At 41.1% G+C, this 17,088-nt stretch overlaps 1 protein-coding gene across 5 annotated transcripts in view; it reads left to right on the top strand.

The window, feature by feature from the left end:
• The window catches only part of EXOC6 (exocyst complex component 6), a 319,253-nt gene that overhangs the window by 132,707 nt on the left and 169,458 nt on the right, over window positions 1-17,088 (top strand). For all 5 annotated transcript variants that reach the window (XM_073555856.1, XM_073555853.1, XM_073555852.1 and 2 more), the window contains exons 6-8: window positions 6,003-6,207; window positions 6,763-6,918; window positions 7,990-8,058. In XM_073555856.1, the coding sequence (XP_073411957.1) occupies window positions 6,003-6,207; window positions 6,763-6,918; window positions 7,990-8,058 (430 nt within the window). The remainder of the gene's footprint in view (window positions 1-6,002; window positions 6,208-6,762; window positions 6,919-7,989; window positions 8,059-17,088) is intronic.

The following is a 17,088-nucleotide window of genomic DNA, read 5'->3' as shown; positions in this document are numbered from 1 at the left end:
TGATAAAAGTAATGAAGCCCATCGACCAGGATGATAAATGCACATGGTAGGTGGAGACCTTCTTCGAGTTTTGCATGTGGATCCTAGAATTTCCAGATACGCCTCTGTATATCATTGACGTCGCTACTGTAATGTCCCTGATAAGGGCCAGAGAGTTTGCCATTCTCCTTCCCCTGAGTAGCCGAGCCCTTGATAGAAGACTGGCCCTAAGCCATGCACATTTCCTCTCTCCTCCCATATATCTGATTGTGACAGGGAACAGATGCTGCATATAAATAGCGCAATTTGTCAAAAGTGTAATGAAGGCTTCAGGAAAACAATTTTTTAGTTAAACAGCATGAAATGTAATGAAAATATAATCATAGGAGAGAGAATATTATCCCTTAATTTTTTTTACCATCTAAAACAATTTAAGGAGCGACAATAAATGGGATCCTTGGGGAGCGCGGCTGGAAGAGAGGACTAATGATCGCTTCCTAGTTCATTAATATCTACTTAATCTATCATAACACATTAGAAATGAATTTACCAGCCAGACTCTTGACCTTGAATGTGTCCTCTACAGATGCAGACACCGGCAGTATTTCTCCCACGTACCCATTTATATCACTTCTCGGCACCTTCCAGGTCTTGTTTATGTCACTTCAGTATTGTAGCTAATATATATTGACGGGGATTAGCCCACGATTAGCATTTTTCACCTCTACACATGTATGTTTGGTAGGGGTCTAACCGCTGGGACCCCACTAATTCATGGAGGTCCCATGTTCCCTGTGTGAATAGAGCATAGTAGTGTATTCACGGTCTATGGGAACGGTGGTTGGGCATGCAGAGATGAGAGATGGTGGTCCAGCTGGACCATTGCTGACACTCATTTAGGCTCTGTTCACATTATATTGTGAGCTTTTCATCACAGGTATACATCGGGAGGAGACCACAATATTAGCATACAGGGACATATATGTCGCCGTGCAGATCTCTCCTTCTGTATAGCAAAACCCTCAGAGCACAGGTTCCATGTAATGCTTCTGTATATACTCATCAGTCCCTCTGTCTGATCACAATACACATCCATCCACCGGCCTTCCTGTGCTGATACCATACTTACAAAAGGGAAGAAAGCGAGGAGAGGATGCAGCCTACATATGCAAGCCACTGTAATTTTGGAGATATGGTACTTATGGCTGGGGTCAGGCATGTGTTTAGCAGATTAGGACACCCGCCAAGCTCTGGTGCCCTGTCTGACACAGGAAGCTTTAGTAATAGGACAGAAATTACCACATATGAGCAGTTACTATATACAGTGGGTACGGAAAGTATTCAGACCCCTTTAAATTTGTCACTCTTTGTTTCATTGCAGCCATTTGGTAAATTCAAAAAAGTTCACTTTTTTCTCATTAGTGTACACTCTGCACCCCATCTTGACTGAAAAAAAAACAGAAATGTAGAAATTTTTGCAAATTTATTAATAAAGAAAAACTGAAATATCATATGGTCATAAGTATTCAGACCCTTTGCTCAGACATATTTAAGTCACATGCTGTCCATTTCCTTGTGATCCTCCTTGAGATGGTTCTACTCCTTCATTGGTGTCCAGCTGTGTTTAATTACACTGATAGGACTTGACTTGTAAAGGCGCACACCTGTCTATATAAGACCTCACAGCTCACAGTGCATGTCACACCAAATGAGAATCATGAGGCCAAAGAACTGGCCAAGGAGCTCAGAGACAGAATTGTGGCAAGGCACAGAACTGGCCAAGGCTACAAAAGAATTTCTGCAGTACTCAAGGTTCCTAAGAGCATAGTGGCCGCCATAGTCCTTAAATGGAAGAAGTTTGGGACCAACAGAAGTCTTCCTAGACCTGGCCATCCAGCCAAACTGAGCAATCGTGGAAGAAGAGCCTTGGTGAGAGAGGTAAAGAAGAACTCCAAGATCACTGTGGCTGAGCTCCACAGATGCAGTAGGCAGATGGGAGAAAGTTCCACAAAGTCAACTATCACTGCAGCCCTCCACCAGTCAGGTCTTTATGTCAGATTGGCCTGACGGAAGCCTCTCCTCAGTGCCAGACATATGAAAGCCCACATAGAGTTTGCTAAAAAACACATGAAGGACTCCCAGACTATGAGAAATAAGATTCTCTGGTCTGATGAGATGAAGATAGACCTTTTTGGTGATAATTCTAAGCGGTATGTGTGGAGAAAACGAGGCACTGCTCATCACCTGCCCAATACAATCCCCACAGTGAAACATGGAGGTGGCAGCATCATGCTATGGGGGTGTTTTTCAGCTGTAGGGACAGGACGACTGGTTGCAATTGAAGGAAACATGAATGCGGAGAAGTACAGAGATATCCTGGATAAAAACCTCTTCCAGAGTGCTCTGGACCTGATACTTGGCCGAAGGTTCACCTTCCAACAAGATAATGACCCTAAACAAACAGCTAAAATAACAAAGGAGTGGCTTCCGAACAATTCTGTGACCATTCTTGACTGGCCCAGCCAGAGACCTGACCTAAACCCAATTGAGCATCTCTGGAGAGACCTGAAAATGGCTGTCCACCAACATTCACCATCCAACCTGACGGAACTGGAGAGGATCTGCAAGGAAGAATGGCAGAGGATCCCCAAATCCAGGTGTGGAAAACTTGTTTCATCATTCCCAAGAAGACTCATGGCTGTACTAGTTCAAGAGGTGCATCTACTCAATACTGAGCAAAGGGTCTGAATACTTATGACCATGTGATATCTCAGTTTTTCTTTTTTAATAAATTTGCAAAAATTTCTACATTTCTTTTTTTTGTCAGTCAAGATGGGGGCAGAGTGTACATTAATGAGAAAAAAATTAACTTTTTTTGAATTTACCAAATAGCTGCAATGAAACAAAGAGTGAAAAATTTAAAGGGGTCTGAAAACTTTCCACACCCACTGTATGGGCAGTTACCACATATAGGGACATTTATCATATAGGGACAGTTACCAGATATGGACATGTTCCATATTTGAACAGTTACCAGATATGGACAGTTACCAGATATGGACAGTTATGTCACTTTAGCCTCCTTGGGGAATAAACTATGTATTCTCTCATCTGAGGGAATTGGGCCCAGTATGCATATCACATTCTGATCAAACCCTGAACAGTGTGTGATCACGGTGTGCTCCGATTCTCTGGGATGTGGAGAAGATGGAAGAAAAAAATTCTACATCTTCTCCATTCTGTCAGCCTGTGGAAATTGGACTGCACTCGGATAATATCTGAGTGCAGTCTGATGTTTTTCATGGACTCAGTGACTTGACTTCCGTCAGATCAAACTTGCAGCAATTTTTTTCCTTGGACTGACATTTGCACAATGCCATAGCATATTGGTCCAAGTACGATCCAATGTTTTGACGTATTGCATTGAGACAAAAATGGCGCTCATCTGATCTGCCCTAAGGATGAGCCACTGGCTGGTTAACCACTTCAAGAAAAAACTCAAGCGAGAAGACAAAAAGCTATCCTGCTCCTCCCCATGTAGAGCGCTACATGCATTTATTAAAAACAAGGAACATTGAAAAAAAATAATTAATCGATGAGTAATTTCAATGGAAAACTCCAGTTTCTACAAAACTTTCCGTTTCGCTGTTTTTTTCATTTGAAATTTGCTATACAGTAGATCAAATGAGCCAGAGTATAAGATGTCGATGTGTTTTTGCCGAAAAATTATTAAAAAAATATATATATTTGCGTTTTAGCTGAAAGAAAAAAAAAAGGAAAATAAATGTATTGGATGTTAGCGAGGAATTTATATATCTCCAAAGGCTACACAATGTACGACAGTGATTAATTGTATTAAATGTCAAATGCGAGCGATACAACATAAATCTTGACCTGCAAATGACCTACAAATTAAAAAAGACTCAAAGCCTCCATCCCAGCAGATGTTGAAAGGGCAAGGCCTTGAGCTGGAGAGATATATATAATTAGCAAGGGGCTCAAGAATGGGTTTAAGTTGGATTATGCTAATTCTGATTTCAGTAACAGCATTGAGGAAACCTTCCAGATGAGCCAACAGTGTTGTGATAAGCTGATTTGTATAATTTGAATAAAACCGTTTATATGATTTTAATGCCGTTATGGAATTATCTCCCGAGAGGTCACGCCATGTAGAGCCGCTCTTTTGAAAATTGGATGAAAGAGTCTCGAAACTCATCTGTGGCATTCTAATTTACGGCTTTACGCCGACCTACAGATTCACACGTTCGCTGACCACGTTATTTATTTTAACGTCTTGCCAGTTTGATCCTATTAACCGCAACCGCTGCTCCGTGCCCAAGAAAATAGCATTTGCATTGAAATATTTGTGTTTTCTTTTCATTTTCTTTTATTTTTTTTTATTAGCTTTTGGTTTTTCATTTTACTTATGTTTGAATAACCCAGGGACGAGCGTACGGTTTATACTAAAACTTGGGGATTTTCTAACTTTTAGAGGATTTACAATAAAGTATGATGGGCTTTTCATAGCGTAGACTAGTCGTGACCCAATAGTGGCTTGTGATCTACAGGTAGACCCTATAGTGTGTCCCGTAGGTTGCGATCATAGGCAAATGGCGCCCGTTGACTTCTTAAAGGGGTTATCCTGGCTTTGGGGTTCAAGTCTGTAATCACTCTATGTGATTGCAGACTTGTCAATCTTCAGGATTCTCAAGTGCCGGTGCAGCCAAGCACGTGACTGCTAGTATGTAATTTGCCTACCTGCAGTCATATGCCGACTAGACTTGCACGGCTTGGCTCACTACACGTGAATTGAGTGAGGCTGGACACACCTAGTCAGAATGTGGTCGGAAGTATGCAAACAGTCACATGATCGCCTGCTCCCGGCCACGGCATTGGGGAATCCTGATAGTACACACTGTACACGCAAGTCTGCAGTCATATAGAGTGACTGCAGACTTGAACCCCAAGCGTGGAAAAGCACTTTAAAGGGGTTATCCACTTCTATTATGTTTGACATATGATAAGGATATCAGATCTATGGGGGTGAAATAGTTGGCACTCCCACATATTAGCGGTGTCGGATTTTATCCATTGTGGAGTGGAACAGCACAGCTCCATCGACTGTATAGTGGCTGAAGTGGGGTACTGCAAATCTACCCCAATTCAGTCAGATACGGGCAAATGTGCAATACCCGTCTGTGGTCACAATCAGTTGACCGAGCTGTGAAGTGTAACTCCGCAACTGATAACAGAAGAACAGCTGATGGGTGGGATTGTCGGCTGTTGCAACCCCATCAATCTGATATTGATGATCTATCCAAAGGATAAACCATCAGTATAAAGGTACCAGACAACTCCATTAAAGTGAGAAACTAGTGCCTTTATTGGTTTGTGTTGTGTGAGGTTCACGATCTTGGAGAAGAGCAGCAGCTAAGTCCTATATGAAGAAGACCTAGATGGGATAAGCACTGGATTAACGTTGGTCAAGCCCACCAACCATGTGATGTGTATGGTTAGTTGCGGACTTACCCGCTAACAATGTCTGGTAGGAAAGGATGGGGCTGTTGGATTTAAATATGCTCTATCCTTCTGTTCTCAGGGAGATGAGCCACCACGATTAAGAACACCTGCACTTTGTAGTGACATAACGTACAGGGCTATCATGAGAATTTGCACTTTCCTTGCATTTTTAGTAGAGACCCATCCACTGGAACCCCCAGTAATTCTGAGAATGGGGCTCTGAAATGCTCCATTAGAATGAATAGGTGGCTCCGCATGCTTCCTAATTTTCCGTTCATTGTCCATGAGGCTGCCGGAGGTGTCCAAATCCTCCAATCATCCATCTCCGACAGTTCCATAGGCAGTGAATGTAATCTATTGGCCTGGCAGGTTTTAGATTGGGTAAGTCTGACTCTTGAGGCCTCCTCTGATGACCGGCATGGCCCTCTTCATCGAGAGTATATTCTTCATTTTCCGGCACTCCCAATCTCTCACATTGATGTTGTGCCTCTTCTCATACACAGGTATTATTCTGCTCTAAAGACCATGGAACAACTTGAACATGTTTATCTCCCCAAAGTGTCCCAGTATCGTTTCTGCCAGATAATGGCGGAGAATCTTCCAAAGTTACGAGAAGAAATTAAGGAGATCTCCATGTCTGGTCTCAAAGACTTTCTTGAAAGTATCAGGAAGCATTCAGACAAAATTGGAGAGACTGCGATGAAACAGGTAGGTTTTCTTTCGTTTCTTGTAATTTTGGCCGCAGGAAGCTCTTTGAGAGCACATAACCTTCTACTTAAAGGGATTGTCGTAAAAATATTATCAGGGACACAGATGGAATAAAAATATCAAAATCAGGCATGCCCACCGGCTGTCTCCGCAGTGGATCCAGTGCAGGGCGCTCCTTTGGTCTGCACGGGAATCGGAACTAATGAGGGTTCCTGTGATTGGCTGCAACGTCATTGGAGAATCATCCAATGAACTGTCTTTGTAGTCTCCTTCAGCCAATCACAGGCCTCAGACCGACAGAAAAATACTGATGTCATCACTTCCAGTGCCGGATAGCCCTTTGATTTTTCTGCAGGAGTCCGTAGACAACCAAATAGGTTGTAAGTTGACCTGTTGGGGCAACAAAATAATGATCAGCATCAAACTCTGGACCTATCTGGTTAGATGATGTACAACACAACATATGTGAAACTTTTGCCCTTTGTTTTGCCATAGTAGATTGAAGAATGCTATTTTTTTTTACATAATATATTTTTGTTTCCTCGGACAAAACAGGCACAGCAACAGAAAACCTTTCATGCTGCACTGCACAGACAGACCAACGTTGCGTACAAAAATCCCATGTACATCATAAATGGTCATTCTATGGACGGGGAGGATGGGGTTGCACCAAAAAGTCTAATGGTGGAAGATGAAGATACAGAGGAAGAGGTATTTCTATTTACTAAGTTTAATAAGCCTTTTGTAATAGGTCTGACCGGCACTGTAACGAAGATCATTGGGGTCTCAACAGTCAGTCATATGGCTCCTAGTGATATCTCATCGCTTTCTGTAATGGAAAAAAACTCTTTTTAGTTTGCACAAACAATGCAAATAGTTATGTGCATTAGCAGAAAAACTGATCTGTGTGTGAATCGGGCCATTTGACTGCTCAGTTCCCAGCCCCCTTCTCTGTTGCATTGAAAGAGAAGGGGGCTGGCTTGGCTATTAAAATAAGTAGTCATTCAATCATCATCATCATACACTGCTCCGATAACATGCCAATACAGAAAACGCTCAGGGAAATGCTACTTCCCGCTCAGCGGCGAATCTTCCACTGCCGCAGTCTGCTTTACATAATCCTTCCGGGGTAGTTTTTCTTGCACAGGACATTAGGATAAATTACACAGTACACTACTGTGTTCCTGCATCCTTCCTTTATGGAAGATTATTTTCTGACAGTACAGAGAATGCCTCTTTACCAGATTTTGCTGTTACTCAAACTCATGACTTTGTTGTATGAGAGGCAGAAACACTAATAGTGAGCCACAAGCTACACTCTTGCCTATGAGAGGATTTTCATTAGTATTCTTCAGAGGCATAATGTACTATTGTATACAAGTATCTGAATATGCCAGTACATTACAAATGTAAAATGTTAAAAGTGGTGTTTTGTTTTTTTTTTTTATAGTGAAAATGACATGTTTACAAATACACAACCTAAAAAAAAAAAACCACAGAAAAAATGTCACTGGTGCCATCTTTGGTGCATGCGATACTGATTGGATGAATAGGGGGCTCAGAATTATCGAAAGGCCCTCGTAGACCTGGAGCTGGCCATGATGTAGGGATTAAAGTGAATTCATGTTATGGTCATCTGAACTTGACATTGTCCTATATACATTCGCAAAAACCTTTTATGAATATTATTTCAGGCCATAAAGAGTATTTATATTGCTTCCAAATTCATGAAACCAAATGTTGAGTCTATGTTCACATGTGAGAATGTCGTACTTTCTGCAGGTCCTCAGTGTCCAGGATTTGGTAGACTTTACTCCCGTTTATCGGTGTCTGCACATCTATACAGTTTTGGTGAGTGGAACTTTCTCTACCTGAAATATATCTGCTTTCTTCTGATGAAATTAATGATCTTCACTTATTTGCCGATCAGCGTTGCTTTCTTGTATCTATATTGTGCTTAAATCTAAAACCTGATTTCACCATTCATTATTATTGTGAAGAACAAATCATTCACAATGTGCTGGGAGTCATGGCAGTGATATCTCTAGCTCTACAGCATTTACGCCCGGGGTTGTTATATGGGTGCAATGTCTGGTGTCATTATATGTTGTAACAAAACCAGGTAGGACAGGGTTAAACCCAAGCACTGTAGGTCTTAGATCCACCTGGCTAGCTTTGAATAAGAATCAGAAATGGGTTCACCTTATGTCAGTCTGCTGGATGTTGAGCAAAGAGGAGTGTGTTGGAGCTGGTGAGTGACCAGCCAAAATGTGAGCTGTAGCTAGGGGAGACACAAGTCTCTCTCTGAATTGAGACTGCACGAGTCAGCTAGGAAAGCTAGGGAGTCTGTGTGTTGGAGTTGCAGGATAATATGTGGAAGTTGTAGGCTGTGTGCATGGAGATGAACACTTCTGTTTGGCGTTGGAAGCTGCTGGAGTTCAGGCTGAAGAGAATGCCAAGCATTCTAGGACCTTGATGGTCTGGGAGAAAGGACTGTAGTCTGTTTGGGTGAGAAAGGCTCAGAGTGTCCAGAAGAGGCTGTTTTGGTTTTGAATCCTTTGGAGTTTTATGAAAGCACCTCTGCAGCCAAATAACAGAAACCGATGCTGGACCAGGGGAGAGTAAGTAAAGCTCTGTTTGTTTCTTTTATACCTCATTGACCCTCTGGGCAAAAGTTTTTTGAAAGGAGTCAACTCTTATAATTATCACAGACTCCAGTTGATATTTTTCTAACATTTGTTACTGTCGGTATGGAATAAACTCTTTTTATTCCAGTGACAATTTTATCGCTCGTTGTTCATCAATAAAGAACAAAATTGACCTTTTAGTTGTCGTTTTATTGTACTACAACTACACGAAAACCGCCATCTTCCCTCTTAATAGTCTCCCTGCGCTCCTCAATTGAGATTCTCGTGATTAATCCTGGATCTTCCCGAGCGCAGTAAATCTTCTCAGACCTGTTTCCCTGTAATAAAAATTTTATAGTTGTGTCATAATGATAAAGAATTCCAGTTTTAGGAGGGAAATGCAAATTTCTAATGCAGAACTTGCAACGTTTGACTGCTGTGATATAGTGTGTCATGGCAGAGGAAAGCGAACACTATGCAGTGAAATTGTACAAATCAAGTCTGTGTCAGGGATGATGTACAAGGTGTAAATCTCTGACCTGTCGTGGTACTTTGTTGTAGAATGTAAACTTAAGAGAAGGAAGCTCTTCAGAAATTTTGTACAAACAATATGGTAAGAAAGTTGGAGGAAGTATTTTTAGCTTAATATTTGCCCTCATGGTGCGCTGCACAATGGACCATTACTATTGGCATTGTGATCTTCCATCTTGCATTATACAGAGGCATATTTAACCCCCATTTCCAATAAACCAATGTAGGAAGGTGTCAGTAAAAGTGGTTTACAGCGTGTATGTGACATCGAGGTGGCTGGCCTCAGTGATGTAAATCCCGAGACGTCTGTACCACTAACACTAGATTTCTGAGTAGTTTGTTTAAGTGGATTCTTGGGTTCCGGATTTAGGAGCGACCAAAAGAGCTTGGGTGGGAAAGGTCGCTCCTGTACTTCAGTCCTTGGTCTTACAAGCTGAAGGAAGGCAGCTGAGACAAGCTCAGAGGGTGAGTTGCTCTGAAACTGAATAGATGTGTTTCTTGGTGAAGGCATTTAAAACTGCTACTGCCTTCAACACCAGGATTGGAGAGACTATCACAATTACTTTCTTGTATTGTGCTGGAGAAAGGACTGTTTATGTTCATTTGTGCTGAAGAAAGGATGCTTTCATTTAGAGCCATAAAGTTTATGAAGAACAATAAACTTTATTTTGTTTTGACATTAAGTGCTTGTGCCAGTGACTACCAGAGAGCTGAACCCCTACACCAATCAATCAAAAAAATGTAATCCCTTCCTGACTGGCGATTTTCTGTTTTTGCTTTTTCAGTTTTCCTTTCATTTTTCCAAGTGTGATAACATTTTTTTATTTTTCCATGCAAATAGTCTCCTGAGGGCTTTTCTTTTCTGAGTAACAAGTTGTAGTTTTGAATGACTTTCTTCATTTTACCATTCAACGTACTTGCAAACAGGAAAAAAAATCTGACTGTAGTGAAATTGGGAACAAAAATACAATTCAGCAATTTTTTTTTCTTTTTTTTTTGCAGTTTTTCTTGTGAGGTAAAAATGACCTGGATACCTGACTCTCCAGATCAGTTTTATTGTGGCAGTATCAAAGGTGTATTTTTAGGGCATTCATAGGAGTACTGTCATGACAGGCAAGGTGGGGATCATGGCAATCCATTGTCGCCCCGCGATTGCTTTGTGGTGGGGAGTACGATGGGGCCATGCACTGTAAATGCCGCTCTCACAGAATGCTGCCTTCTTCAAGATAGTACCCTCACATGAAGGATTAATGAAATGAAGCCTCATAAAATATACATCTTTAATAATACTTAAATTCCCTAGTCTATCGGCTACATGCTTAGACTATCCAAAGAAGACCTGTGTCTACCTATAGAGGCGGACTGTCCTTACATCTAGTGATATGTCCAACAGGGGGAATGTGTGTAGTCCGGTCCAAGAACCCCTACGCGCGTTTCACCTGCAGCTTCGTCAGGGGGCTTCAAGATAGGCAACTGTGACAGCTACTCCAGAATTTTCCAGGACTACTTTAGAAAATTGAATGTTCCTAGAAATACGCTTGGAAGCTGAGTTTGCAAGCTCAAAGTTCTAGGATGATTGGCTACACTATGTGGAAATAGACATCGCAGTCCTCATTTTTCCAGGCTCTGAACATAACTTCATTGAAAAGCTCACCCATCAATATACATGAAAATAAGAAACTTTGTAATACAGTCATCGCCAAAAGTGTTAGTACCCTTGAAATTGTTCCAGAAAACTAAGTATTTCTCCCAGAAAATGATTACAATTACACATGCTTTGTTATACACTGTTTATTTTCTTTGTATGTATTGGAACAACACAAAAAAACAGAGGAAAAAAGACAAAGTGGACATAATTTCATACAAAACCACAAAATGTGCCTGATCAAATTATTGGCACCTTTCCAAAAATGTGGGTAAACAGCTTTGTTTCAAGCATGTGCTGCTTGTTCAAACTCGCCTGTGGCAAGTAACAGGTGTGGGCAGTATGAAAATAACACCTGAAACCAGATAAAAAGAGGAGAAGTTGACTCAATCTTTGCATTGTTTGTCTGTGTGTGCCACACTGACCATTGAGAACACAAACAGAAGAGAAAAGAACTGTCAGAGGACTTTAGAGCCAAAATTGTTGAAAAATATCAACAATCTCAAGGTTACAAGTCAATCTCCAATGATCTTGATGTTCCTTTGTCCATGGTGCACAACATAATCAAGAAGTTTACAACCCATGCCGCTTTCACTTATCTCCCTGGATGTGGACAACAGAGAAAAATTGATGAAAGGTTGCAATGCAGGATGGTGGATAAGCAGCCCCAATCAAGTTCCAAAGAAATTCAAGCTTTACTGCAGGCTCAGGGGGCATCAGTGCCAGCGCGAACTATCTGTCAACATTTGAATGAAATGCTATGGCAGGAGACCCAGGAGGATCCCACTGCTGACACAGAGACATAAAAAAGCTAGACTGCAATTTGCCAAAATGTACGTGAGTAAGCCAAAATACTTCTAGGAAAGCATTGTGTGGACAGATGAGATCAAGATAGAGGTTTTTGGTAAAGCACATCATTCTATCGTTTACCAAAAATGGAATGAGGCCATCAAAACAAAAAAACAGTACCTAAAATCAAATATGGTGGAGATTCAAAAATGCCTTGGGATTATTTTGCTGCATTTGACACTAAGTGCCTTGACTGTGTGCAAGGCATCATGAAATTTGAAGATTACCAAAGGATCTCCTGGGTTTGCAACCTAGGTCATGGGTCTTCCAGCAGACAATGACCCCCAAACATACTTCAAGAAGCACCTTGAAATGGATGGAAACAAATCGCTGGAGAGCTCTGAAGTGGCCAGCAATGAGTCCGGATCTAAATCCCATTGATCACCTGTGGAGAGATCTTAAAATTGCTGTTGGGAGAAGGCGCCATCAAATATGAGAGACCTGAAGCAGTTTGCAAGAGAAGAGTGGCCCAAAATTCCAGTTGAGAGGTGTAAGAAGCTTGTTAAAGGTTATAGGAAGCGGTTAATTGCAGTTATTTACTCCAAAGGATGTGCAACCAAATGTTAAGTTGAGGGTGCTAACAATTTTGTCTGTCCCATTTTGGGGGTTGTGTGTGAAATGATGTCCAATTTGCCTTTCTCTGCTATTTTTGTGTTGTTCCAATACAACACAAAGGAAATAAATGTGTATAACAAAACGTGTAATTGTAATAATTTTCTAGGAGAAATACTTTGTTTTCTGGAAACATTGAAAGGGTGCAAAACCTTTCGGCCATGACTATATACTGTAGAGAACCAGGTGATGGTCTCCTATTTTGTATCAGATCAAGGAATAACATATCAACTCCCTATTGACCCCCAGGGAATAATATAATAATCTCCTCATATACCGTAGGCCACCAGATATGAATTAATCCTTTAATTAACACTTGATCAATAGTGATCAAAATATTGTCTCTGTAATATTCCAAGATCACCAGTTACAATTTCTAATTTTCAATTGTTGGTATTAATTTTTTTTGTTGTCTAGATAAAAATAAATAACTTTACAGTAATTTAGCAAAGAATATTCCTTGTGTGGAACAATTGATTGCATTCATGTTATACATGCCTTGACTTTGTCAGAGAGCAGCCCCCCCCGGATTGACAGATCTTTCCCAGTGCACATAAGGAGAGACCTGTCAATCACCTCTAGAAGCAGGGAAACCCCATATAGGGACCATAGGCAGAGACTAGTCAGAGCATTTAACAGAAAAAAAACAACCAATCCAGGCTCTGATTTGTGGTTTGGGCACCATAAATCAAGTGACAGCTTCCCCTTAATGGTAATCTGTCCGCATGATCCACATCCCCTCCCTCAAACTGTTTATATGGTCCTACTGCTAAAGTATATCATCCACGTCTTTACTTATGCAAACTGTTGCTTTTTGATTGAAAAAAAAAAAAATCTGTTTTAATTCATATGCAAATGAGGCTTAAGAGCTCTGGGCATATTGAAGCATTTTTCAAGGCTCTGTTCCCTGCCCCACCTTCCTTTGCTGACTATGCAGCCAGTGAGTCAAGCAGAGGAAGGTGGGACTGGGTGTGGAATAGAACCAGGGAGGCAGAGACTGGGGAAGAAAAATAAAAGTTATGGCAATTGGAAGAGAAGGGAAAAGCAAACACGCAAAAATGAAAACATCACCTGGGAGGAAACTGGTTGAAGGACCCATCCCAGGCAGAACGTTGCGCTGAGAGCGCCGAACAGCTCAGCCCCTTTCTGAAGACAAATGTGGGTTCCAGTGTGTGAAGATCCTGTGGATATGTCATAACTGTCTGAGAAGGAATACCCTTTCTTGTTTTTTGTTAGCTCATATTGTAATCTTTAAAGGGGTTGTCCGGCCTTAGGCTGCAAGTCTGCAGTCACTCTGTGTGGATTCTCTTGTGACGACGCCGGGAGCTGGTGGTCATGTGACCGCACATATGTGATTTACATACTCCCTTCCACATTCCAACTAGACTTGTCCAGCCTCACTTGCATTGAATGAGGCCGTGCACGTCTAGTCGGGACATGACCCCATGTATGCAAATCACAGTCATGTGCCCGCCACTCCCACCGCCGGCACCAGAGAATACTCACAGGGCGCAGTGCACACGATGTGAGGATTCACAAGTCTGCAGTCACATAGAATGACTCCAGACTTGTAGCCTAAGGCCGGAAAACCCCTTAAAATTGAGTATTGCCATTCAAAGTATTGATAGCATAGCCACAGTGTGTGCAATAAGTGAATGATGCAGAGTGGCTATTGGTTGCATTGCCTTCAAGGAGAAAGAAGAAATAAATGGAAAAGTTAAAAATAATTATTATTACATATATTTTAGATTTTTTTTATTAATACTCTTATCCCAGTATTATTATTATCAGGACCTTAATTTCACTATTCCAGTGTTCTAGTGATGGAGGACACTGGTTATGGGGGAGTTTGTTCGCTGCGCGACTTTCTCTGTGCTATTTTTTTTTTTTGCTGCTACTTTACTTTTTTTTTTCCGCGTGCCTCTTATTGTGTTCCCTGCTCGGACAGAGGTGGGGGCGGGGGGGGGGGTGTTGGTATCAAGTAATGGAATGTTAAGTCACTGTGACCCAGCGATAACCTCGTGCCCCTAAAAAAAAATCAAAATGCTAAGCTGCTTTATTCTTCCTGCATACAAATGATGCTGTATTCAGTAGGTAGATGAGACGCGCGTGGTGCAGCGGGTTTCAAACGCACAGATGGTTCTTTCTCTGAATGGTTCTTCTTAATGAGATCACCAGGATGTCACTTGCAAAGAAAGGAGAGAGGTCTCTATATTAAAGCTGAGCTATATTAATGAACTGTGTTGGGCAACCTGCATTTTTTTTTTACGTATTTTTTCTTATCTATTTACGGTATATTTTTATTTCATTTATTTTCTGGCGCTGGCTTGGTTGGCCACTTAGTTTGGAGGGGTCATAATTGGTGAAATAGCTTAGAGTTATTGGGGTTGACCCCATACAGTGTTATCATGGGTGCAGCAATATCACAGATTCAGCATGCTGATAATGACCATGTTGCAAACTTAAAGGGTTAATTTCATCATAAAAGATGGAAAGTGCTTAGACAAATAAGCGACTTTGCAATTTACTTCTTATCAAAATTATGCACCGATCATTGCACTTTTATAACATACAGCTTGTGGTTTAATATACCGGCTAGACTGCAGCAGTGGCCGAACATGCACAGCACTTGCAAGCTCTGTTCTATTGCGCTTGTAAGTACAGCACTGAATCAAGCTATGGGTATGTTTCCACGGTCAGGATTGGCTCATGATTTGACGCATGTAAAATCTACACCAAATCGGCATCAGAGGTCACTGGCAGGTCACCTGCTTTTTACATGCGTTTTTGATGCGTATTTTTTTCATGCGGATTTGTATGCGTTTTTTTGTAAGCTAAATAGATATATTATTTAACAAAAAAAAGAATTGTGATGTCATTTCCTTGTCCGACCTCTTTTTTTACATACTCCATTGAAGTATGTTTACACACACAGATAGATAGATAGATAGATAGATAGATAGATAGATAGAGATAATACAGAGCCTTGCGAAAGTATTTGGCCCCCTGGAACTTTTCAACCTTTTCCCACATATCATGCTTCAAACATAAAGATACCAAATGTAAATTTTTGGTGAAGAATCAACAAGAAGTGGGACACAATTGTGAAGTTGAACGAAATTTATTGGTTATTTAAAATTTTTGTGGAAATTCAAAAATTGAAAAGTGGGGCGTGCAATATTATTCGGCCCCTTTACTTTCAATGCAGCAAACTCACTCCAGAAGTTCATTGTGGATCTCTGAATGATCCAGTGTTGTCCTAAATGACTAATGATGATAAATATAATCCACCTGTGTGTAATCAAGTCTCCGTATAAATGCACCTGCTCTGTGATAGTCTCAGGGTTCTGTTTGAAGCACAGAGAGCATCATGAAGACCAAGGAACACAACAGGCAAGTCTGTGATACTGTTGTGGAGAAGTTTAAAGCCGGATTTGGATACAAAATGATTTCCAAAACTTTAAATATCCCAAGGAGCACTGTGCAAGCAATCATATTGAAATGGAAGCAGTATCATACCACTGCAAATCTACCAAGACCCGGCTGTCCCTCTAAACTTTCATCTCAAACAAGGAGAAGACTGATCAGAGATGCAGCCAAGAGGCCCATGTTCACTCTGGATGAACTGCAGAGATCTACAGCTGAGGTGGGACAGTCTGTCCATAGGACAACAATCAGTCGTACACTGCACAAATCTAGCCTTTATGGAAGAGTGGCAAGAAGAAAGCCATTTCTCAAAGATATCCATAAAAAGTGTCATTTAAAGTTTGCCACAAGCCACCTGGGAGACACACCAAACATGTGGAAGAAGGTGCTCTGGTCAGATGAAACCAAAATCGAAATTTATGTTTGGCGTAAAGGCAACACAGCTCATCACCCTGAACACACCATCCTCACTGTCAAACATGGTGGTGGCACCCTCATGGTTTGGGCCTGCTTTTCCTCAGCAGGGACAGGGAAGATGGTTAAAATTGATGGGAAGATGGATGGAGCCAAATACAGGACCATTCTTGAAGAAAACCAGTTGGAGTCTGCAAAAGACCTGAGTCTGGGACGGAGATTTGTCTTCCAACAAGACAATGATCCCAAACATAAAGCAAAATCTACAATGGAATGGTTCACAAATAAACGTATCCAGGAGTTAGAATGGCCAAGTCAAAGACCAGACCTGAATCCAATTGAGAATCTGTGGAAAGAGCTGAAAACTGCTGTTCACAAACTATCTCCATCAAACCTCACTGAGCTCGAGCTGTTTGCCAAGGAAAAATGGTCAAGAATTTCAGTCTCTCGATGTACAAAACTGATAGAGACATACAGTACAGACCAAAAGTTTGGACACACCTTCTCATTCAAAGAGTTTTCTTTATTTTCATTACTATGAAAATTGTAGATTCACTCTGAAGGCATCAAAACTATGAATTAACACATGTGGAATTATATAATTAACAAAAAAGTGTGAAACAACTGAAAATATGTTTTATATTCTAGGTTCTTCAAAGTAGCCACCTTTTGCTTTGATTACTGCTTTGCACACTCTTGGCATTCTCTTGATGAGCTTCAAGAGGTAGTCACCGGAAATGGTCTTCCAACAGTCTTGAAGGAGTTCCCAGAAATGCT

This window comes from Dendrobates tinctorius, unplaced genomic scaffold (assembly GCF_039654945.1).
Source record: "Dendrobates tinctorius isolate UK_male_01 unplaced genomic scaffold, ASM3965494v1 ptg000230l, whole genome shotgun sequence".
Lineage (NCBI taxonomy): Eukaryota > Metazoa > Chordata > Amphibia > Anura > Dendrobatidae > Dendrobates > Dendrobates tinctorius.
This window is presented reverse-complemented; position numbering and strand designations above follow the sequence as displayed.